This window comes from Lontra canadensis, unplaced genomic scaffold (assembly GCF_010015895.1).
Source record: "Lontra canadensis isolate GAN:19392208 unplaced genomic scaffold, GSC_riverotter_1.0 scaffold3, whole genome shotgun sequence".
NCBI lineage: Eukaryota > Metazoa > Chordata > Mammalia > Carnivora > Mustelidae > Lontra > Lontra canadensis.
Genome location: NW_022630997.1, coordinates 30033424 through 30057143, shown reverse-complemented (window position 1 = coordinate 30057143; position 23720 = coordinate 30033424). Strand labels below are relative to the sequence as shown.

General features: G+C 40.6%; 1 protein-coding gene across 2 annotated transcripts in view; it reads left to right on the top strand.

The window, feature by feature from the left end:
- The window catches only part of WDFY4 (WDFY family member 4), a 267773-nt gene that overhangs the window by 151102 nt on the left and 92951 nt on the right, over positions 1-23720 (top strand). For both annotated transcript variants that reach the window (XM_032837856.1, XM_032837848.1), the window contains exons 40-43: positions 9101-9178; positions 16926-17132; positions 18565-18616; positions 22843-23009. In XM_032837856.1, coding sequence (XP_032693747.1) covers positions 9101-9178; positions 16926-17132; positions 18565-18616; positions 22843-23009 — 504 coding nt within the window. The remainder of the gene's footprint in view (positions 1-9100; positions 9179-16925; positions 17133-18564; positions 18617-22842; positions 23010-23720) is intronic.

The window sequence follows — 23720 nt, the reverse complement described above, 5'->3', positions numbered from 1 at the left end:
GAAGGGGTTGGCTCATGCAATTAGGGGGAGCAAGATTAACCAAAAATTATTTGTCTTTAAACATGAGAATTACACTCAGTACAATGAGTTGTTTATACCCAAGGGAAATGTGGGACTCTGTCCGACTGGGGGAACGGTGACTCATATCTTCCATCTCAGTTTCATGATGGAGTTTAGGTAGAAAACTTGCGAGAATTTCATTGTATTTTCTAATACGCTTTTTACTTAGGAATACCTTTCATGTACTTTTCATGTTCATTCAGTACTGTTATATACAACTCACCCAGTTTCCCCTGTTGTTAACATCTTAAATTACCATGGTGCCCTTTTCAAAGTGAAGAACTGACATTGATGCATTACTAGTAACTAAACTCCAGACACTATTTTGAGTTTCACTAGTTTTCCCATGAATCCAGGATCCAGACCTGGGCCCCACATTACCCTGAGTTACCATGTCTCTTTAGGGTCCTCTGATTTGTGACAATTTCTCATATTTTCCCTTGTTTTTCATGACCTTGACAGTTTTGAGGAGTACTGGTCAGATATTTTGTAGAATGTGCCTCAGTTTTGGTTTGCTCAGTACTTTCTCCTAATTAGCTTGGGTCATGGAGCTTTGGAAGGAAGATCACAGAGGAGAAGTGGGCTTCTTGTCACACTGTGTCCGGTCCAGGGCACGTGACACACATGTAGCATCATCACATGGCCGTGGTGGTGTCTGCCAGATGCAGAGTTCCTCTTGTCCCCCTCCCATACTTGATTCTTTGGAAGCAAGTCCTTAAGTCCAGCCCACCCTTACGGGTGGCCTCCTGGTGAGAGAAACATCTACATCTATTGTTTTTGAAATTCTCTGTAAGGAAAGGTTTATCTCTTCTGCCCCATTATTTATTCAATCTTTTATTTGTATCAAGAGGGACTCACGCTTATTTATTTTATAATTTGGGCTGTCGTCCATTAAGCCTGTTATGTATCTTGTGCTCAAAATTGCTCCAGCTTTTTGCTGAGAGTATTTCATTGATCTCACACTTGCTTTCACTGGCACTCTCTCGATCTTTTTTTTCACTGATCACAAAAATGAATCCGTATGAATTTTATGTGTTTTAATGCATCCCACTGTAAACATTCTAACATTTTTGGAATGTGTATCACTCAGGATAAGTTATGTTGCAGTAACAAACACCCCCACATCTAATTGTCCTAAAATTGCAAGGTCATGTTTCTCCCTTGTGCTACAAGTACTGTGTGAGTTGGCCAGGAGTCTGCTGTACCTTGTCCTCACTCAGAGACACTGGCTCATGGAGCAGAACATTGAGTCTAGAAAAACGAATGCTGCTATGGAAATTAAAAAAGAACTTAGCGAATTGCTTGTGAGCCCTTCAAGCTTCTGCACATTTCTCCCCAGCATCACATAGCTCAAAGGTAGCAGGAAGGGTAATCATGCCATGTACCTACAGGAGGAGAGAACTGGAAATATTTGGCATGCAATACTATTTTCTATTAGGTTTTCTTTTCTATGCAAATTCATATACATTTAATTGTTTTTGTTATTGTTAGCATATGGTTTAATAACCTCCTTTTAAAAATATGAATATATTGGGGCACCTGGGTGGCTCAGTAGGTTAAGCCTCTGCCTTCAGTTCAGGTCATGATCTCAGGGTCCTGGGATCAAGCCCCACATTAGGCTCTCTGCTCAGAAGGGAGCCTGCTTCCCTTTCTCTCTCTCTGCCTGCCTCTTTGTCTACTTGTGATCTCTCTCACTCTCTCTGTCAAATAAATAAATCAAATCTTTAAAAAATATGAATATATCAAAAACTTGGTTCCATATCCTTAAATCTTATTTGACACCAGGGCCGCAGTGAGTGATTGTAGCAGTTACATGTAAAGACATCTGGCCAGAGTGGCAAAAGGAAGCTGAAATCCAGCCTTTGTTCCACTATTCAAGTCATCCATCCAGGCCTAGAACAGTGTCTGCCCAAAGGGGGCACAAAAGCACCATGTGGGCTAGTGGTGGCCCTTTGGAAGAGCATGATTTGTGGTGACTGCTTAATACTCTCTCAAAAGGATAAGCCATTCTTCCATGTGTTGATATTTATGGTGTGTCATTTTGTGCTACTATAAATAGGATGGTGGAAAATCTTGTCAGTGAATATTCGTGTACATATCTAATAGTTTCCTTGCAAGAAATTACTAGCAGTAAAAATGGTGAGGTTTCAAAAGAGATGTGCGGCATGTCAGCACGCAGTAGTTAATAGTCCAGGTGAAAAGTTTAGTCCCACACCCAGAATGTGTGCTGCTTGGTTGGAGAACCCAGACCTCTGACCGTAATCTCAGCCCCAAGTTTCTGAGCAGGGTCTGAGGGGCTGTGTTCAGATATTGGCCTTCCTTGTGTTTGCGAGGCTGCACAGCTGTGATTACAGGGCTAATGATGCTTTAAACAAACAAGTGTAACGACCATCATCAGTGGACAGTGGGAGCTTCCTCAGAGGCCCTGTGGGCAGGAGGGTCACCAGCAGTTGGCCAGCCCCAGGGGTGCTCTGGCAAAGGTGGACCCCACCAAGCTGAGGGCAGCTCACTTACAGGTGACCCTCCAGTAGGATGTGCCCCACTCCCCATTCCAAGATCTGGTCTGGATGCTGTAGCCAAACCCTTCCCTAAGGAGGCACTGGGAGAGCAGGGCACATGCTCTAAACCAGATCTGCATCCCTCTCAAGTCTCCAAACGGCCTTCTGAGGCCCTTCGTTCTACTTCAGAGGTTCTCAAACTCTTTAACACATAGGCAGTTGCTAAGCAAAGGCTATTTAGTTCCAATAAGCGATGCAGAGCTCTGCTCTGAATTTGTCCCTGATCGACGTACCACATCCACCGCTGCCCAGGCAGATGGGCCTCTGCCCTTGAACCGACCCAAATGGTCCACCTCCTGTCTCTGTATCCTGAGCACGACAGCTTTCCAGAGCATGAAAGGTCTCAAAGCCCAGTGGGAAAGTAACGTTCACCTAGCACTGTGGAGTGGAAATGCAAGCCAGGGAGACACACAGGATGCCAGCATCCAGGGAGTCATCGTCTAGCATCACACTTCCGTGGAGTGTTGTTGGAGTCCCTCATCCTCTCTTGTCCCATTTCCTCTTCTGTAAAATGAGAATAGTCCCAATACAGATTTGTCAGGAGAAAAGCATTAAACATGATAATGCATATGGAAACTTCTTTGTGAGTGTGCGGTGCAAGGTCCTTCCTTTCACCTTGCAGCGTGAGGAGCCTCTCCCTTCGCCACTGTTCAGGTGGACCTCTGCTGGGCTGCCAATCCCATCCTTTCTTGCTTATCTGGTAGAACCTGCACCATCAGGTAATTTTCCTTTGCTTTTCAAGCTTCTCCCACCCACAGCCAAGCTCCCCGCAGCCTGGTAATACACTTGAGTCATGTTCTTTCTCTTTTATCATGTGACTCTGCTCCCACCTCTGTTTCTCTTCTTCATGAGTCAAGTTTCTTCAGTGAGTTGCTTTACATTCCTTGTGTCCACTGTCTTATCTCCACATTTCTAGCTGACTCATTGCTGTATAATCATTCCTCTGAAATACTCAGAAGTTACCAGTGACCAGTTTCAGCAGACATATCCCATGGACATTTTCAGGCTTTGTCTCACAGGACTTCTCTGGTGCATTCACTATGGTCACATGGCTGTTGGCTTCCTTGACATCCCTTTCTTGTTTTCCTTAAACCTCTCTAATCTTTCTTCTCCTGGCCTGAACTTCACTGGTGTTCTCCAGGTCTCGTACCTTGTCTTATTGGTCTCATCTCTGTACTTACTCTCCGTGCAGGATCTTATCATCTTACTAGCATCTGGTTGCTCATGACTCACAAATCCATCAACCTTGGATGTCTCACCTCGGCTTTATTCTAGGGAAGTGCAGCTGTACCTCTGACACTTGACATTCATCATGTCCTCATATCACTTACACTTGCTCTTTCTCTTATTCTTGTGATCGCTCTTAATTTTTCTTCATTTAGTTGATCTAATTTAATTCATTAGGCAAACTGGAAATATTGGTGAAATTCTTACCATCTCATACAGTCACCAATTCCTACCGATTTCATGTTTCGTAAAATTCTTGAATTTGATAATTCCACATCACTCATTCCATTATGTGATGTCTCACTTGTACTGTCATTGTAGTGTCCTAAGAGGGCTCCCTACTACCAGTCTTGCTTTCATTAAATCCATCTATCAAATTCCTGTAAGAGTGAGTTATCAAAAATGCTAATGGACTACATCAGACTTCTATTGAAAACCTCTCTTTTAAGATATAACCCGTCCCTTTTTGGCAAGATGGCACATGTGCTATTTTGATGGGAGCTACTTTGTGTCCAAGTGTTCCCCAAAAGTTCTCTTCTCCTGCTGCATGTCTCTAAGGCATCATATTAGGGAAAAGTCTGGGCTTTTGCCTTAGATGTAAAATTAGTCAAATTTGTCAGCATTTTATGTCACTTGCGATGCTCATAAGGATTGCTTTACTTATAAATGTGTATAAACACGTGTAACCAGCAGTATTAAAGAAAATTTTGCAAAAAAAGGAAATAAAAGAAAATAAAGAAATCTTCCTATTCCCACTACTCCAAAACTGTAACTGGGGTTTTAAAATTGTATTGTTTTTATATTTTTGAGTCTTTGCTTATAAACACTTTTTTAATCTTATCAAAATATAACATAACAGAAAAAGTATTCAAATCACAAATAAACAGATTTAAGAATTTTGAGAATAAGCATGTGACCAGTACCCAGATAAGAAAATGCAGCAGTAATGGCAACCCAGAAGCACTCCCAAGCTCCATGTCCCATCCTAGTCACTAGTCCCTTCTTCCCCCAAAGTAGCAACTATTCTGACCTCTAATACCATACATTCATTTTTCACATCACTACTTTTTTGTAAATGAAATGACACAGTATATATGCTTTTCTCTGACTTATCTCACTCCAAACTACATTTGTGCAATTTATTCATGTCATTGCATGAAGTAGTAATTCATTCATTTTCATAGTGTTGACACAATAATTCTCAGGACCTGTTTATCCCTTAAAAATGATTGAAGACTCCAAAAAGCTTTTGATTATGTAGACTGTATCTATTGATATTTACTGCATTAGAAATTAAAACAAAAATTTAAAAATAATGCCTTTATTAATTCATTTAAATGTAACAGTAATAAACCCATTATATTTAAACATAACACTTTTAATGAATAGCTTTATTTTTCAAAACAAAAAATTGTTAAAAGAGAGTAGTATTGTTTTGTAATTTTGCAGGTCTCTTTAATATCTATTTGACATAGTAAGACGATATCTGGTTTCCTGTATCTGCTTCTTTACTCAATCAGTTGTACTATTTTTTTTTTTTTGGTTGAAATATATGAAGAAAATCTAGCCCCTGAAGATATGTAGGAGAGAAGAAAGGAGCATTTTTAATAGTCTTTTCAGAAAATTCTAGACATTCTTTGATACTACACCAAAACTCAACAAGTAGTAGTTTCTTAAAGTTTAGTTGAAACCTTTATCAGTGAAATTTTTGTCTTCAATTACATTAAAATCTATTGATATATTTTACACTTTGAATGGATATTTTTAACTCATACATGATTTTGTAACATGCATCTTAGCATTCTTTCAGAATATTGGTTCCCTGAGTTACATAGATCTCCCTAATGTTGACATGCTTCCTTGCACAACATGATTTTTATCATGTTCATGTCACCATTCGTCTTATAAGAAAAACTTTTAGCTACTGGGAAACTGTTAAGTTCAAAGAGGCAGATACACGCTGTCCAACATTCTAATATTTAAATTTGAAAGCTCAATTTTATCTTTCACAGCAAATCGTGTCAGATTGCTTTATTTGAGTTGATGGGTTTATTTTGTTTATTTTTAAGAAAATATCTGCCAAACACTCAGGTCTTAATAACTATAATTTTGTCTTTGAGTCATTCTTTCAAATAAAAATGATGTTCTATGACAAAAGCTGCCAGTTCAGCTCATAACTCTAACAATTGCATAGTGCTTTTTCTTGAAACAACCATCATGTTTTTGGGTATTCAGAAGAAGTGCTTTATGCATACTTCCACTTTATCACATAGATTATTAAAAAAGAGTATATTCAAAACTTGAGATTTAATAAAATTAATATTTTCTACTATTTTATCAGTGACATTCTTATGTGAGGATTTTTTCCTAATATGATTTCCTAGTGGTGAGGAATATATAAAATGATGATTGTACAGTTGGTGCCAACCCCTTGGTTTAGATTATGACACTAATTCTACTCCTCATTGCTTTTGGGCCATCAATAGAAATGTGAACACAGTGAAAAAAAGGCAAAGATTTCCCAATGTTTTGAAAGTAGCTTTTACTTCACAGACTCCTGAAAGGGTTACAGGAACCTCCAGGATTTATGGACCACTTTAATAACCATTACTGTAGAATATTCAATATATAAATATATCAAACTTGATGTACCCAGTCTGTTACTGATAGACATTTGCATTGTTCCCAGACTACTCAAATACTGAGTAGTACTGACTAGTACTGAATAGGGCCTATTTCAAACACTGCGGTTATGAACATTGTTTTACATGCCTTTAGGAACGCATATATATGAATTTCTATTAGCTATATATCCAAAAATGAAATCTCTGAGTCATTGAGTATGAATATATTCACTTTTTAAGATACTGCCAAACAATGTTCCAAAATGGTTGTACCAATATAGCAGTGTAAGAGAGTTCATTTGCTCCATATCATAATCAAAATATGATATAATTAGCCTATTTGAATTTCTGAATATTCTCATTGTGTTTTTAATTTATGTTCCCCAAATGACAAATGAGTTGACCACATTCTTGTATGTCTATTGGCTAGTAGGACATCTTTTATTTATTTTTATTTATTTTTATTTGTTTTATTTATTTGTGTGAGAGAGAGAGAGATCGTCCAAGCACAGGGAGCAGCAGGCAGAGGGAGAAGCAGACTTCCTGCTGAGAAGATGCCCAGTGCAGAACTCGATCCCAAGAGTCTGGGATCATGACCTGAGCCAAAGGCAGATGCTTAACTGACTGAGCCACAATTGCATCCCTAGGACATCTTTTAAAATTAAATGCCTGTTCAATTTTTTCTTTTTAAAAGTTTCTATTGAGTTTTTTTCTGGTTTTCTTTCCTCATTGATTAATAGTTTTAAAATATATTCTAGACATGAGTATTTTTTTAGAATGGTAAAGACAAAGCCCTCAGTGACTTTTTTTAAACTAAACGTTTTATCTTAAGAATTGTAGATTTATATGCAGTTATAAGAGATAATGTAGGGGTGCCTGGGTGGCTCAGTTGGTTAGGCATCTGACTCTTGATTTTGGCTTAGGTTATGATCTCAGGATTGTGAGGTCAAGCCCAGTGTCAGGATTCACACTGAACTTGGAGTCTGCTTAAGAGTCTCTCTCTCTCTCCCTCTCCCTCTGCCCCTACCTGGCTTGTGCATGCTCTCTCTCTCTCTCTCTCTCTCTCAAAAAGGAAGGAAGGAAGGAAAAAAGAAAGAGAGAAACAGAAAGAGAGGAAGAAAGAAGAGGAAGAAGGAAAGAGAGCAAGAGAGAGAGAGAGAGAGAGACCATGTATCATTTACCCAGCTCCCCAGTGGTGCCATCTTGTAAAATTGCAGTAAATATCATAACCAAAAACATCTCAATCACCACTAAGAATCCCTCATGGTGCCCTGTGATGGCCATTCCCACTGCCTTTCCCCTTATTCCCATAAACTCTCATAACCACCTGTATGTTTTCCATTTCTATAATTGTGCCATTTCAAAATACTGTTTAAATGGACCCATACAGCATGTGACCTTTCGGGTTTATCTTTTCACATTCAGCATAATTCTTTGCAAATTCATCCAGGTTGTTGTTGCATGTATCAACAACCAACAGTTTATCCTTTTTATTTATAAGTGGTCCATGGTATGGATGCATTACAATATGTTTAACCATTTGCCTGTTGAAGGACATCTGGGTAGTTTTTTTCTGTTAATGAATAAAACTGCTATAAACATGTATGTATAGGTTTTTAGTTTTTGTGCGAGTCTAAGTTTTCATTTCACTGAGATACATCCCTAGGGGTCAAACTGCTGGGTCATATGGTAGTTATATAGATTTTTTAAATTTAATTTAATTTAATTAATTTATTTATTTAATTTATTATTTTTTAAAGTTTTTTAAAAAAATTATTTATTCATTCATTCATTTATTTATTTATTTTAAATAAACATATAATGTATTTTTATCCCCAGGGGTACAGGTCTGTGAATTGCCGGGTTTACACACTTCACAGCACTCACCATAGCACATACCCTCCCCAATGTTAGTTATATAGATTTTTAAAAACACTACTGACCTGTTTTCCAGAGTGGCTGTACCATCCCTTCTTATCAGCAGTACATGAGGTTCTAACTTCTCTGTACCTTCACCAGCATTTGGTGTTATTACCTTTTAATTTTAGCAGTTTGGATAGGTGTGTATTAATATCTCACTGTAGGGTTTTTTTGTTTGTTTTTGTTTTTGTTTTTGTTTTTAATTTAAATTCAATTGATTAACATGCAGTATATTATTAGTTTTGGAGGTAGAGTGCAGTGATTCATAAGCTTTATGTAAAACTCAGCAATCAATACATCGCTTGCCCTTTTTAATGCCCATCACCCTGTTAGCCCGTTCTCGCACCCCCCCACTGTAGTTTTAATTTTTATTTTCCTAGTGGAAATGATGTAGGACATATTTTCATATGTCTAGTTGCCATCTGTATATTCTGTAGTGAAATGTCTATTTATGTCTTTGCACATATTATAATGGGATTTCACATATGGTGTGAGATAGCTAGAAGTGGAATTATGCCATAGACATGCATGTGAGTGTTTGTGTGTGTGTGTGGTATCAACATATATGAAGTCTTTATTTATGAGGTCATGATTGATTTGACCAACAAAACTTGTAACTGTTATTTCCCCTGATACTTGGTCAGAGGAGACAAGTTCTCATCTCAAATCACAACTGTCATTAAGCTGTCACTTGTTTCCTCTCTTTCCCAGGACTTTGTGTCATGTATCGAGAACTACAGAAGAAGAGGACAGGAACTGTATGCATCTTTATACAAAGATCATATACAGGTAATAAACAAGCTCTTTTCCCTGCACAGAAGACTGGATGCTCCCTTGGTTCTGAAATGAAGAATCAGAAGGGCCTTTGGTTTAAATTCTAGTTGGCTAAGTCAACCATAGGTGAGCAACACGTGTGCTGTCAGCAACTGAGGAGAGAGGTAGCATGTTTATCCTCTCATCTACTCATTCATCCACTAGTAAACAGATGTCAAGAGCCCAGGGTGCCTCAGACACTGTGCTGTGAGCTCGGGGCACAATTGTACACAGAGCAGACATGGGCCTGACTCTCTGGTAGCTTCACTCTACCTCTGCGTATTAAATAACAGCACAAATAAGTAGATCATTATTACTTATGACAAGCAAGAGACATGGAAAATATAGGTACAATGAGAGATTATGATGTGGGGAGAATTTACCTTGGGCAGATCAGAGTCCCCCTCCAAGAAAGTGACCATTATATTGAGATCTGAAGGAGAAAGGTGCGCAGAAGTATTTTGAGGTTGTGTTTCTGCCTAAGGGAGGACATGTGGGGAGACCCTGGTCAGGAAAGAGCTGGATGTGACCAATTAACTGGAAGAAATGACTGGGTGACCTGAGCTGGGAACGGACAAGGGTGATGATGAGGCAGGACCAGAGCACACAGAGCCTACTGCCACCTTAGGGCTTTTGCGTTTTATCTGAAATGCAAGGGGTTGCCACTCATCAGAGCAGATTTAGATAATTAAAACAATTCTCTAGGTGTGATTTCTGGACAGTGAGAGTAAAGGGTATTGTCTTTCATGCCAGTGAGATCTCTGGTTGGGTCTCAGGTCTGCCTCTTCCCGGGTGTGGAATCTGAGCCTCGGGGTCCCCATCTTGAAGATGGGATCATACTGCCTAACTGTGAACATTAAAGAACAAGTGTAGAGGGTCTAGAAGTGGCTGGCAGGGAATACATGGCCCATGTGTGGTTATGGAATGGGCCAAGAAGTTTATCTTTAGTCAGTGTTGTTCACAAAATGTGGTTAAAAATGGTTGCCAATATCAGGAAAATACAAATCAAAACCACAATGAGATACTACCTCACACCAGTCAGAATGGGTAAAATTAACAAGTCAAGAAATGAGAGACACTGGCGAGGATGTGGAGAAAGGAGAACCCTCCTACACTGTTGGTGGGAATGCAAGCTGGTGTAACCACTCTGGAAAACAGCATGGTGGTTCCTCAGAAAGTTGAAAATAGAGCTACCCTATGACCCAGCAATCACACTACTGGATATGTACCCTAAAGGTACAAATGTAGTGATCCGAAGGGGCACATGCACCCTAATATTTATAGCAGCAATGTCCACAATAGCCGAGCTATGGAAAGAACCTAGATGTCCATCAACAGATGAATGGATAAAGATGTTGTATATATATATACTATAGAATACTATGCAGCCACCAAAAGAAATGATATGTTGCCATTTGCAACGACATGGATGGAACTAGAAAGTATTATGCTAAGCAAAATAAGTCAATCAGAGAAAGACAATTATTATATGATCTTCCTGGTATGAGGAATCTGAGAGGCAGAGCGGAAGGCTTGAGGGGGAGGGAAGGAAAAAAATGAAACAAGATGGGATCGGGAGGGAGACAAACTATAAGAGACTCTTAATCTCAGGAAAGAAACTGAGGATTGCCAGGAGGAGAGGGGTAGGGAGAGGGTGGTTGGGTTATGGACATTGGGGAGGGTATGTGCTATGGTGAGTGCTGTGAAGTGTGTAAGCCTGATGATTTGTAGACCTGTACCCCTGGGGCAAATAATACATTATATGTTAATTTAAAAAAAGGAAAAAAATGGTTGTCAATAATAGAGCACAACATATAGTATTAAAACCTTACTAAATATATTATTTTCTTTATGATTTCTCTGTTCCAAAGCCTATGTTAGGTATATGAAAGACAGAGATTATAACACTAGTGCTGTGCCTGGAGGGTTCTTAAAAATCAGTAGAGCACCAAGAGTAAATAAATAACCACAAACAGGGTGATGAGGCCAATCCTAGGATGTTCTACTATAAAGAGAAGTAGGGTGTAAGGGACCATGGGTTGTGCCTGGGGTGAGGTGAGGAGTCAAGGAAGGGTAGAACAATGGTGCCCAAATGTCAGGGAAACAAAATAGGCTCTGATCAACTTAAGGCAAGTAATTTGGTCTAATTATTTCCATATGAGCTCATTTAGGAGCCCACACATGGTCCTGGGACTATGGATTCATGAGCTGTGCATCCTGTACCTCAGAAACATGCAGATTAACAACACAGCCTTCCTGGCTGTTCTGTAAGGGGGGCAGTTCATCAGACTTCACAAGGGTGGAGGAGAAATCTGGGGGTCTACAGGACATGCTGCTGTCAAAGGGATCAGGAAGCATTCTGATTTCTCTAGCAGCACTGGTCCTAAACAGACTCTCTATTTGGAGAAGAGCCTTATCAGGGGCAGCTCCCCCACCCCAGCGTTGCTGACTGCATTGCACAGCAGGATGGGTGCCTTGCTGGCTTATTTGCATGTTACCTGTGCCCCTCAGACAGACCCCTGCCCATCAGTGTCCCACCATTTGTATTTACTGACTTCTCTCAGGACTAGCAATATGGCCAATAAATTCAATTGTTACCAGGGGGAAAATAAGATGAATTGTTTAAGACTGCATTCTTTATTTATGAACATCCTTATCATACTTGTTCTATTTCAAGATGAAGGATTTGTTTGTCTAAATGTCCAGATCAGCATCCAGTCAAGAGTGTGAGATCTCTCTGCTCACAGTTGGAAGACCTGGGGTGATTTGCTTATGGCTAGGAGAGATGTGCTGTGTGGCACTTTGTAAGTTTCTGCTGCAATTTGTGAGATTGAAAGTTCATAGGGGAAAGGACAGAACCTCAACAGAGGCTCCGAGTCCAGAAGGAAAGTATCCAGCCTTCTAGCGCGTTAGCCTGGCTCATTTTCAGCAACAGGCTGAAATGGGGTTCAGAGAATAATTGAGAAAGCTGTATAGAGTTCTACTGCTTGAGGTATTTTTGAGAAAATCAGCATTTTGAGGCTAATCCATAAGGATACTTTCTAAGTGTTTAAATATTTAAGACAGATTGTTTGAACATTTAAAGGAAAGCAGAGGTAATCACCGTCTGCCAGAGATAATGGGATCTGGAGTGTCCACCCTACTTTTTTAAGGGTGCACCCCCAGTGCAGATCCCTCTCCACTTCCAGAAAAACCATGTCCGGATTCTATAAAGAGATCAGACTTGTGAAACCTGCCATGTTCTTCAAGGACAGCTTCTCCCAAGTGTACTCAATGAGATCTCCCCAGGAGGGTGGTACTAGTGAGATTCAGGGATTCTGGCCCCATAGGACTTTCAAGAATAGGTGGTATAAGACTTCTCTAACTTGGTATTTTACCCACAACTGAGAGGTCTCTGGAGATGGCAGGAGCCTACAGCATGACAAGGTCATATTACCCAATGCCCTGGAAGTTAAACTAAGCATCATTATATCACCAGTAAATCTGGCAATTCTAGTATTCAGTCTCTCCAGTTTCCTGTCATTCTGGAAGTACTGGCAAAAACCATTTCCTGTCCTCTGGCCCTGCCCAAGTTCCCCTTTGCCTTTTCCACATTATATTTGTACTCTTCCTGATGGTCCAGCTGCTTTGGTTCTGCTCTGTTGGATGCCCAGATTGTCCTCTTCTTGTGGGGAGTCCTTACCATAATGTGCAGAAATGCCTCATTATTCTTGTGATGTTAAACATTCCAGGCTTTTCTGGTTAAAGTTCTTTGCAAGGTGCCTGTCATACCAAAAGTAGACTTTTTTTTTTTTTAAGTGTATGAGAAGCACTGTTCTTGGGTTCCCTAGGGTCCAAACAAGCTATTGCCATTTCTTGCTCAGTTTCTGTATATTCATCAAGTGTTTGTCACAGCTCTCTTTTTCAAATTTAAATTCAATTAACCGACATATAGTACATCATTAGATTCAGATGTGGAGTTCAGTAATTCATCAGTTGCATGTAACACCCAGTGTCATCATATCACGTGCCCTCCTTAATGGCCATCTCCCAGTTACCCCATTCTCCCCACTGACCTCCCCTCTATTTGTTTTCCAGAGTCAAGAGTCTCTTATGGTTTGTCTCCCTCTCTGATTTCTTCCCATTCAGTTTTTCTTTCCTTCTCTTATGATCCTCTGCACTGTTTCTTACATTCCACATATGAGTGGAACTCTATGATAATTGTCTTTCTCTGATTGACTTATTTCATATAGCAAGATACCCTCCAGTTCCATCCACACTGATGTGAATGGTAAGATCTCATCCTTTTTGATGGATGAGTAATATTCCATTGTAGACACATATACACACACATACACATACATACATACCACTTCTTTTTTTTTTAAGAACAAAAATAGTGGTATTTTTAAAATTTAATTTTTTTTCAGTGATCCATAATTCATTGTTTATGCACCACACCCAATGCTCCACACAATACGTGCCCTCCTTATTACCCACCACTGGGCTCACCCTCCCCCTCTGATTTTCCCCAACTCACTTCTCCTCTCCATCTCCCAATGTCCTTCATGTTATTCCTTATGCTCCACAAGTAAGTGAAACCATATGATAATACCACATCTTCTTTATCCATTCATCTGTCGATGGATATCTCTGCTCTTTCCATAGTTTGGCTACTGAAAAAATGCTCAACATCACTTGGCACCAGGGAAATATAAATTAAAACCAATGAAATACCCCTCACACCAGTCAGAATGGCTAAAATTAACAAGTCAGGAAATGACAGATGTTAGGGAGGATGTGGAGAAGGAGAAACCCTCCTACACTGTTGGTGGGAATGCAAGCTGGTGCAACCACTTTGGAAAACAGTATGGAAGTTCCTCAAGAAGTTAAAAAATAGAGCTACATTATGACCCAGAAATTGCACTACTAGGTATTTACCCCAAAGATACAAATGTAGTCATCCGAAGGGCAAGTACACAACAATGTTCATAAAAACAAAGTCAAAGCTCTTTCAAATGCAAATATCAGAAACTCAGCTCCATGTGGCTTAGGCAGCAAATGAACTATTATGTCATACTAAAAAATGCACCTTACCTGGTGCAGAAACATGGGCATCACAGAGCACCTTACAGGTGAGGGACCTCAGGGCTCTTGCTCTTCAGTCATCTCATGTCCTCTGTCCTGGGACCACTTGTAGCTTTCTATCATGGACTAAATAATCACTCATCTCTGAGGGGTCTCACCACTGACACATGTCTGTCTGGCCACAGGTATTCCAGACAACTTATTTGCTCTGTGATGAAGACTTGGGCAGCCGTGAGCCCCCAGGCTGCATAGGTAGATATTTGGGGGTGAAGACACTACTCTTTTTTTTTCAGATTTTATTTATTTATTTGAGAGAGAGAGAATGAGAGAAAGAGAGAACATAAGTGGAGAAAGGTCAGTGGGAGAAGCAGACTCCCTGTCAAGCAGGGAGCCCAATGCGGGACTTGATCCTGGGACTCCAGGACCATGAGCTGAGCCGAAGGCAGTCACCCAACCAAATGAGCCACCCAGGTACCCCAAGAGACTACTCTTAAAAGACTAATTCTAAAGCCAGGGTAGACAACCCATAATTTGGGATTGTTCATCCTCTATGAAGCTCTATATGTTATTCCAAACCCATCAGCAATCTCCAGGGAACTTAGATATTTTCCCTAAATGGGTATTCATTTCATATAATCTAATCCCTGTAAAAGGCTTTGCACAGGCATTATTTTTCTGGAGTTCCTTATTAACCAATTGGAGTATTATATAAAATGCTGTAATTCTTTTGGATATGAATTTAAGAACTGTGGAGAAACAAAATAATCTTGCTTTGAAATAGGATTTGCTTTATTCACAGTAATAATACTGTTTATGCCAAGCAAGTCACCACATAAAACTCTTGAAAATATTGTCTCATTTAATCCTTACATAAACCCATGGTTTTATTATTATTGTAATATTATTAACCACATTTGATGAGGAAGCTGAAGTCCCTTTACACTAGACTACTAGGAAGTAGCAGAAACATCATGACAACTCGGGTTCATCTGATGCCAAAGACCATACACTAAGCACTGTGTTGTCTGTTATATATTTTTTTAAGACTTTATTTATTTATTTAAGAGAGAGAGAGAAAGAGAGAGAGAGAGAGCGTGCGCAGAGGGAGGACCAGAGGGAAAGGGAGAAGCAGACTCCCTGATGAGCAGGGAGCCTAATGTGGGGCTTGATCCCAGGACCCCAAGATCACAATGAGCTGATCGCAGGCAGCTGCTTGACTGACTGAGCCACCCAGATGCCCTGTTACATTTTCATGGGAATTTTCTAGTTCCAAGAATGATTTACCTGTTCCATATGGCCTGGATTTACAGGGCCTACCTCTAAGTCTGCCATGTCAGTCTTTGAAGTAATAGCATCAGAAATCATGAGTTAATAAAAGGATGTCAGACCCTCAGGAAAGGCACTAGTGGGCAGGCTTAAGCGGAGGCTTTAGAATCAGAAGGACTGGGTTTGCATCTCCGCTCCATCACCTGGTGGTCTTTGGAGAAATCATTACTCCTCTCCCAGACTTGATTTATTTATGAATATAAATATTTATGAATATAATAGAAATTCTTTGAAAGTTTCAAGTTTTACTTATGGTGCTACTGGGTAAAGGAAATGAGATAGAGCAGGTAAGGGGCTCAGCCCTAATGCACGATAATGATTTTTTTTTCTCTTTATGTTAAGTTTGTGAGATCTGTGCTTCTTGTCATTAACACTTTCACCTTCCAGTTTTCTGAAAACTTCAAATCAAAATTTAGGGCAAATACCATCAAGTATTTGAATAATTGCTAAAGTTCACCCTGCAGACAAAGCTGATTCTACTGTTGAAACTGACAGGTATCAAAGTTCCCTTGGCAGGTGATGATGACAACTTCAGTGTGGCATACAAAGGCAGTTCAGGGATGTACTTTATAGAAGGTTTGAGTTATACTGTAGCAGAAGGTGTGACAGCCAGATTTCAAGTATGCAAACAATGAAGATTTCATAGGTAAGGGATAACTTTCAGTAATATCAAAGGTTTTAGCTTCTATGAACGTTCTAGAAGGCAATATTCTAGAACCCTGTGGTAGACCCTTAGACAATATCCAGGCCAAGCCTCTCATTTATCCGTTGGAGAATCTAGAGGTCCAGAGACAGGAGTGTCTTGTTCAGATCTTCCAGTTGTTGGCAGATGTGCTGATCCCCCACACGTCCAGTCCAGACACTGACAGGAGTATCCTCAGCATCATGTTTGAAGGGCAAGGTCTGTGGTAAAACACCCTGTCCATTTTGAAGAGTAGGGACTGTGATGAGATTCTGCATTCCACTTATAAGATAGCTGTCCAGCGTACTCTGATGAATAGTGTCAGGACCTTTGGGACCAGTTGTGTCCTGCACAGCCCCCAGCAGTCATGTTCCTGTGAAGGCCAAAGGGCAGATGGTTTTCTCCTCCTCCTCCAACCTGGATTAAATGGTTTCCAAGCTGAGAAACTGATCTCTTCTCCCAGACTGGTCCTAGCTCTGGAGTACATTACACACCCTGAAGGTGTGCAGAGCTTCCTAGAAGGGTGGTTTTTTGTTTTTTGTTTTTTTCTGAACAATTCAGAGGCCTTGATCTGTTCACCCCCAGAAGTTTGGGGCCAAGCCCATGAGAAAATTTGTCCAGGAATGACCCTGCATTTCTGCTTCCCAGAGGCAGAGATGTGACAACATCAAGGCAGCCAACACCTGGGCCAGGATTCAGGAGCAGCTTTTTGGGGAGCTGGGCTTGTGGGGTCAAACAAAAGAAGCCACACTTTGCTCCAGATGGGAACTGGACTGGAGAGAAGGGCCGGCTCGCATGAGGAAACGCATCAGACGCTTGTCTCCGCTGGAGACCCTGAGTCCAGAAAGGCTCAAGGTAAGTGTTGGACACAGCAAAACAATGATGCTTTCAGGCAGGAAAGATGTAGAGAAGTGTCTCCTTTGCTTTTCTTTCTCATGCTCTTTTCATCAGGGGTGCTTTGGGAATGCTTTAGCATGGGTAGGCAGGAGAGATCATGTGCACAGGAAATGTAGGAGTGCTGTAATTTATTCTTGATGCCATTTAACAGAAGAAAAGAAACTCTTTCTCCCTGGTGCATAGAAAGGATGCTCTAACTACGGCCTGAGTAAATAAGTAAATGAGCCAGTGAATGAATGCTGGAGTAGTTCATACCGACACCACTAACCTAGTAACCACACTGACATCCACAAATATTGCATCCAAAGCAATCATCTGGACATTATTGTTTGCAAAGAGCCAAGTGATGGCCATTGTCTGTTTGTACCAATTATTTGCTACGGAACAGTCATAACTAGTGCTGTTATGGGCATTATTGCACAATCAAGTCTCTTTAACAAGTTTTACAATGGAAATAATCTTGAACTCAGCTGTTTCTGCAAGCTTGAGCCCATGACCCATGTAACCCAAACAATGTTGAGGCCATATCGGATTCCCAACCAACGGAATCTAGGTGGGCCCTGGGAGTTTGCTGCGATGAAGTTTGAACTCTGTGTTGTCAAACTGACAGTGTTGCATTTTCAAGAATGTGGAACCAGTTGGATTAGGAGCTGAGATGGAAAAATCTGTTAATAGTTCTTTCATGTCCTCTTTGGACAATTCTGGTTCAAGATATTATAGAGGGCAGCCTTCCAAACACTGGAATGCAAGACGTTTCCTTCCATATCCATCCTGAGATACAATGTTGAGCTTATTCTCTGCTCTGTAACCTCAGAATCTTTTACACTTTAAATCCTTTATAAAATGTAATGAAAAAAATTATATTCATTTATTCAGTAGACACTTGAATTTTTAATGTACTGTCAATAAACCTCTGGTTTATGTAGTATTTTTTCTCTCAATGCATTCCTTAGGAAGTAGAGGCAGGAAAAATAAGTAGCCTGCCCTCTGTGCTAGTGACAAAGTCAAAGCCTGGCTAGAAAACCTGGTCTCTGGTTTCTCAGGCTGCCCAGCCCCTGGTCCTGTGCCTAGTCCCCTCTCCAGGGTGGCCCATACCACAGACATCCGGGATGCTATTGAATCCCATTTTGGCATCATCTTTGGTAATTACTGTAAGTCCTACTTAATGGAAGATTGTGGGTTTTTGCCCCTTTGACTCGGAACCATCCATACTTGCGTTTTATTGTGGTCCTTTAGGATTTAGGATCCCTCCCTTCTTGCTTCTAAGACTCCAGTAAATGAGTAATTCCAGGGGGTCACGTGTACGTGTGTGTGTTTGTGGGTCCGTGTGATAGGGTGGCGGGCAGTAGTCTTCAGGATTTCATTTGTCTTTTCCCTGGTTTTATTTCAGGAAAACCAAGACAGAAATGGCAGTGTTTCTGAAACAAATGTTGAAAAGCAAGGTATTCCATTTATCAGTTTACCTGTTTTTCATTTGTAATTAAATCACATTTTGGTTTTATTTAATATGAAATTAATATTTTGGAAAAGGAAATGCTGCCAGTCTAAAGTTGATGGTGCTTACACTCTTTTCCTTACTGTGCTCTCCAGAGTGAGGAGGAACCTATTCCAGATCTTGACTTCCTGTTAGGTGAAAATTTTTATGTTAAGTGTGCAACAGTAAGAATTTTATCTTGTCCATTTACTGTATCAGAGAGACCTTAAAAGTGTCCCCAAGTAATACAAATACATGCTCAGTATGGGACCCAAAGTACATAGAAAGAAAATAAAAAAAAGTTTTAAAGTAAAAATGGGTAGAAGAGATATTTAGTACTTTGTACACTGAATTCTGTTTATAAAAATGACAGCTACAATAGTCATTATTTCCCAGTCTAAAAAAAAAGACTTTGAATCATTTTTGATGTTTACACTTACCCTTTATTTGTGTAATTTTCATGGAGGAATTTGGTTGAGTTGACTTGCTGGAAATCCACGGTTTATTTTCAGAGGTCATTTGGCACGAACACATCCAAACACACACGCACACACACAAATACAACAGGCAGACACACACAGATGTATGCACTCTAGTCCAGATTTCGTGTTTCTACCAGACCCTGCCTTTTGCTTCAAACACTGCCTGTCTGTGAGTTTCGTTGTCTCCTGAGGTGCAGCTAGTGCCGTATCTTTAACCAAACGACAACTTCCGAGCTCTGATCAAACTTGTCTCGTTTAGTGCCTAAGTACTGGATTCTGTATTGAGCCTTCTGTCTTGCCAGTCTGCAGTAACAGTGCCCAGAAGTGAGGGTGCTGGGCCCTGATCCCATGTTTGTTTTTTTATTATTATTATGTTATGTTAGTCACTATGCAGTACATCATTTGTTTTCGATGTACTGTTCCCTGATTCACTGTTTGCGTATAACACCCAGTGTTCCAGGCAATCCATGCCCTCCTTGATACCCATCACTGGGCTCACGCATACTCCCAACCCCCTCCCCTCTAAACTTTCCCAGGGTCCATAATCTCTCAAGGTTCATCTCCCCCTGTGATTTCCCTTCCTTCATTTTTCCCTTCCTTCTCCTAATGTCCTCCATGCTATTCCTTATGCTCCACGAATAAGTGAAACCATATGATACTTGACTTTCTCTGCTTGATCCCATGTTGATTTGGGGGTCCCACGGTGGCGCAGGACTTGGGATAATGTCATAATGCCATTTGCTTCTCTTCTCTTTACCCTAAGCCGCACAACTCCAAGATCAGAGGGGGAATCTGCAGAGACTGTATTGGTAGAAAGCATGCACTGATGTAGACTACGGTTGTGGGCTGCTGAGTCCTCTCATCCCCATACAAAGACCCCTGCCCCGAGTAGGGAGTTCAGCCAGGGAAGAAGAAGAAATGGCTTATGTTACGGTTCTCCCCTGTGCTTTCTTGGGAGCCTGTATCTCCGTGTTCTCATGCATGGGAAAAAGCCTGTGGTGGCTGTTGCTGTAAGCAGCAGACACTTTCATTCATCCAGCTGGGAGACTTCCAGGTGGGGAGGAGCTCAAAGAGGTCAGCAACTTAGCACAGAGAAAATGGCCTCTCAGCTTTGCAGTTATGTGCCATGCACCTGCCTGCTTTAGGCAAGTGGACATCTAGGACAGGGGAGGGGGAGAGCATGATCCAGAAATCATGCAGCTCTGTGCTCACCTGGTACCCAAATGTCTATGTCCAGAAATGCATGCTTGGGAAATAAATCTAGGCATGCACACGCATGATTGCAGCACAGTGCATTTATGTTAGAAATAGAAACTATCTGTGCCTCCAAAAAATTGGATATGGATTAGGTGATTATGAAAGAGCCACACAACAGAATATTATGCAGCCATTTTAGGTGAGTTCAAAGAACTTTTAATGAAATGAGAAAGTGCTTTGGGGTAAATACCCGTAGTGCAATTGCAGGGTCATAAGGAAGCTCTATTTTTAATTTCTTGAGGAATCTCCACACTGTTCTCCAAAGTGGCTGCACCAACTTGCATTCCCACCAACAGTGGAAGAGGGTTCCCCTTTCTCCACATCCCCTCCAACACATGTTGTTTCCTGTCTTGCTAATTTTGGCCATTCTAACTGGTGTAAGGTGGTATCTCAATGTGGTTTTAATTTGAATCTCCCTGATGGCTAGTGAGGATGAACATTTTTTCATGTGTCTGATAGCCATTTGTATGTCTTCATTGGAGAAGTGTCTGTTCATATCTTCTGCCCATTTTTTGATATGATTATCTGTTTTGTGTGTGTTGAGTTTGAGGAGTTCTTTATAGATCCTGGATATCAACCTTTTGTCTGTACTGTCATTTGCAAATATCTTGTCCCATTCCGTGGGTTGCCTCTTTGTTTTCTTGACTGTTTCCTTTGCTGTGCAGAAGCTTTTGATTTTGATGAAGTCCCAAAAGTTTGTTTTCACTTTGTTTCCTTTGCCTTTAGAGATTAAAAAAAATAATAATAAGATAAATAAATAAATGTACTCTAAAATGTGTAATAGTATAGAAATCATGCAAAGTTCTTGGTACAATCTATGATGTACAACCTTTGATTATATTAATATAGATCATAATTAACTTAGGGACCACTAAAAATAAATTAAATAACCCTGTAGGTAAAGCAAGAAAGCTTACCAAATATTTGTAATATTCGTGAATAAATCTCCTTTTCATGTTTATGGAAGTCAGCAAAAGAATTGCAAGGACTTAGAGAAAGTGATAAAAGGAGATGCATTTTAAAAGGGTGTTTTGAAATTGGAAACTCCAAGTGTGTTTCTTATGTGAATATTATTTAATCGGGAACTATTTTGTTCCTCCTTATATAAGATTATAAGGAAATTAGAATGGCCTATGTACTTCTAGTACGATGATAAAGAAGGAGCTACCTTAGTCAGATTTGACGAAAACTCATTCTTCTGAGAGTGAATTAGCAAAATTTACCCAATAAATCTAAACATTTAAATTCTGTTATTAGTTGTGGCTAGCAGTTTTGTTTTTCTGTGTTCCAAGTTTTAAAATAATTACATCTTTTAAGTAAATGAAAAAAAAAAGAAATGAGAAAGTGCTCATAATATAATCTCAAAAAAATTCTAGAGAAGATGGGGTGCATGGGTGGCTCAGTCTGCCTTCAGCTCAGGTCATAATCCCAGGGTCCTGGGATCAAGTCCCACATCGAGCTGTCTGCTCAGTGGGGAGTCTGCTTCTCCCTCTCCCTCTGCCCCCTCCCTTCTCCTTTCTCTCTTTTTCACTATCTCACTATCACACTATCTCAAAATAAATAAATATTTAAAAAATTCTAGAAAAGAAAAACTGTAGATGCAGCATAATTCCTATCACGTTAAAAAATCACATATGTGTGTTTATGTGTATGTCCACACATATATACATATACATCCAGAAAAGATATTAGAAGTAAAGAACCCAAATTGTGAACAGGGAGGAGAAAGAGACTTAGTTCAGATTCAGCCTCTAGCTCTTTGTGACCATGTGACCCTGAACCAAGTAATTAGCCTCTTCCTCTTTTCCTCAATTGTGAAGGGAGTTTGAAATAGAATCTACAATCCAATAGAAGTAAATGAAAAAAATGTCATCAAAAGCATCCAGCCCAGAAAAAGAGCTTAATTTGTCAGAGCTGAGGTTATTAGCACTATCTCTGGGTGCCTGAGTGATACTTGTTTTACTTCTCAAATATTTTAAGTTTATTCTCACAATTTAATGGTTTTCCAAGTTTTTTTTTTTTTTTAACACTTAGATCATAGTGTGTCCATAGTTAGGGGAAAAAACAACAACAACGCTGTTTTAAAAGAATAAGGTAAAGTTCAGAGAAAAGAAAAAAAAAAAAACAGATTCTAAGTGACCCTAAATGGAATTTCTCTACTGATTAATGAGGGTGGATTTTGAGGTGGTGCCCCGCAGTCACTCTGGAGCTGCAGCGTGCCAGATCTGGGACACCTTCCAGAGTGAATCAACCCAACAGTGTGTTGACCGTACCACGGGGTCAGGGGGTGATATCCACCTTCAGACACAGTGAGGGGCACGCTGAGAGCTACACCACTCACCTCCACCCTGAAACCTCACGGTTTCTCTCCATGACTCATGCCCATGCTGTGCACCACCCCTCATGAGGTCAGGTGGCTTGTGCCAAAACCGTGTGTCCCTTTATGCTGCTGCAGATGAGCTGACACCAAAGGAAGCCGAGAGCGGGAGAGAGGAGGTGGCGGTGGACTGCACCCAGCTGACCTTCTTCCCTGCCTTACATGAAAGTCTGCACTCTGATGACTTCTTGGAACTGTGTCGGGAAAGACAAGTTATTTTACAAGAGCTCCTTGACCACGAAAAGGTAATGTAGTGCACCATGATTCTTCTTTAGAGGTTATCAGGCATGAGATCAAGCTTTCCTCATTCACATGGGAGGTGATGCTTTTCTTCAGTTAAAAAAATATGAGCAAAAAGAGCAAGCATGCTTCTAAATTGGTGGGCCCAGAGCAAGGGGACAAATGGAAGCTGACAGACCTTGCATCGAGATGTTTGAAAGATATAAATCAAGGGGCACCTGGGTGGCTCAGTTGGTTAAGTGGCTGACTTTGGCTCAGGTCATGATCCTGGGGTCCTGGGATCCAGCCCCATATCAGGCTCCTTGCTCAGCAAGGAACCTACTTGTCCCTTCGCCTGCCTCTCCCCCTGCTTGTGCTTGCTCTCTCTCTCTCTCTCTCTCTGTGTGTCAAATAAAGAAATAACATCTTTTTAAAAAAGATATAAATCAAGCTAATGCACTGTTATAAAATATCCTCTAACTTCCACACTAACCTTTATAATACCTGGAAGACCAGTTTCAGATTTAGAATTCTTGATCTTGTTTGGTTTGGCCCCCTGCAGGCTGTGCCTAGACTGCTCACCCTGCCACCAGCCTCCCCGGGCCACCATTCAGGCCTTGGGATGAGCACCCTTGCAGCCCTGGCACCCCTCAGCAGGGTGGACCTGGAGAAGATGAGTGCCTGGGCCAGGGGGCAGGTTGGACAGTTAGCAGGGAAATATGCAGTCTGGTTGTCTG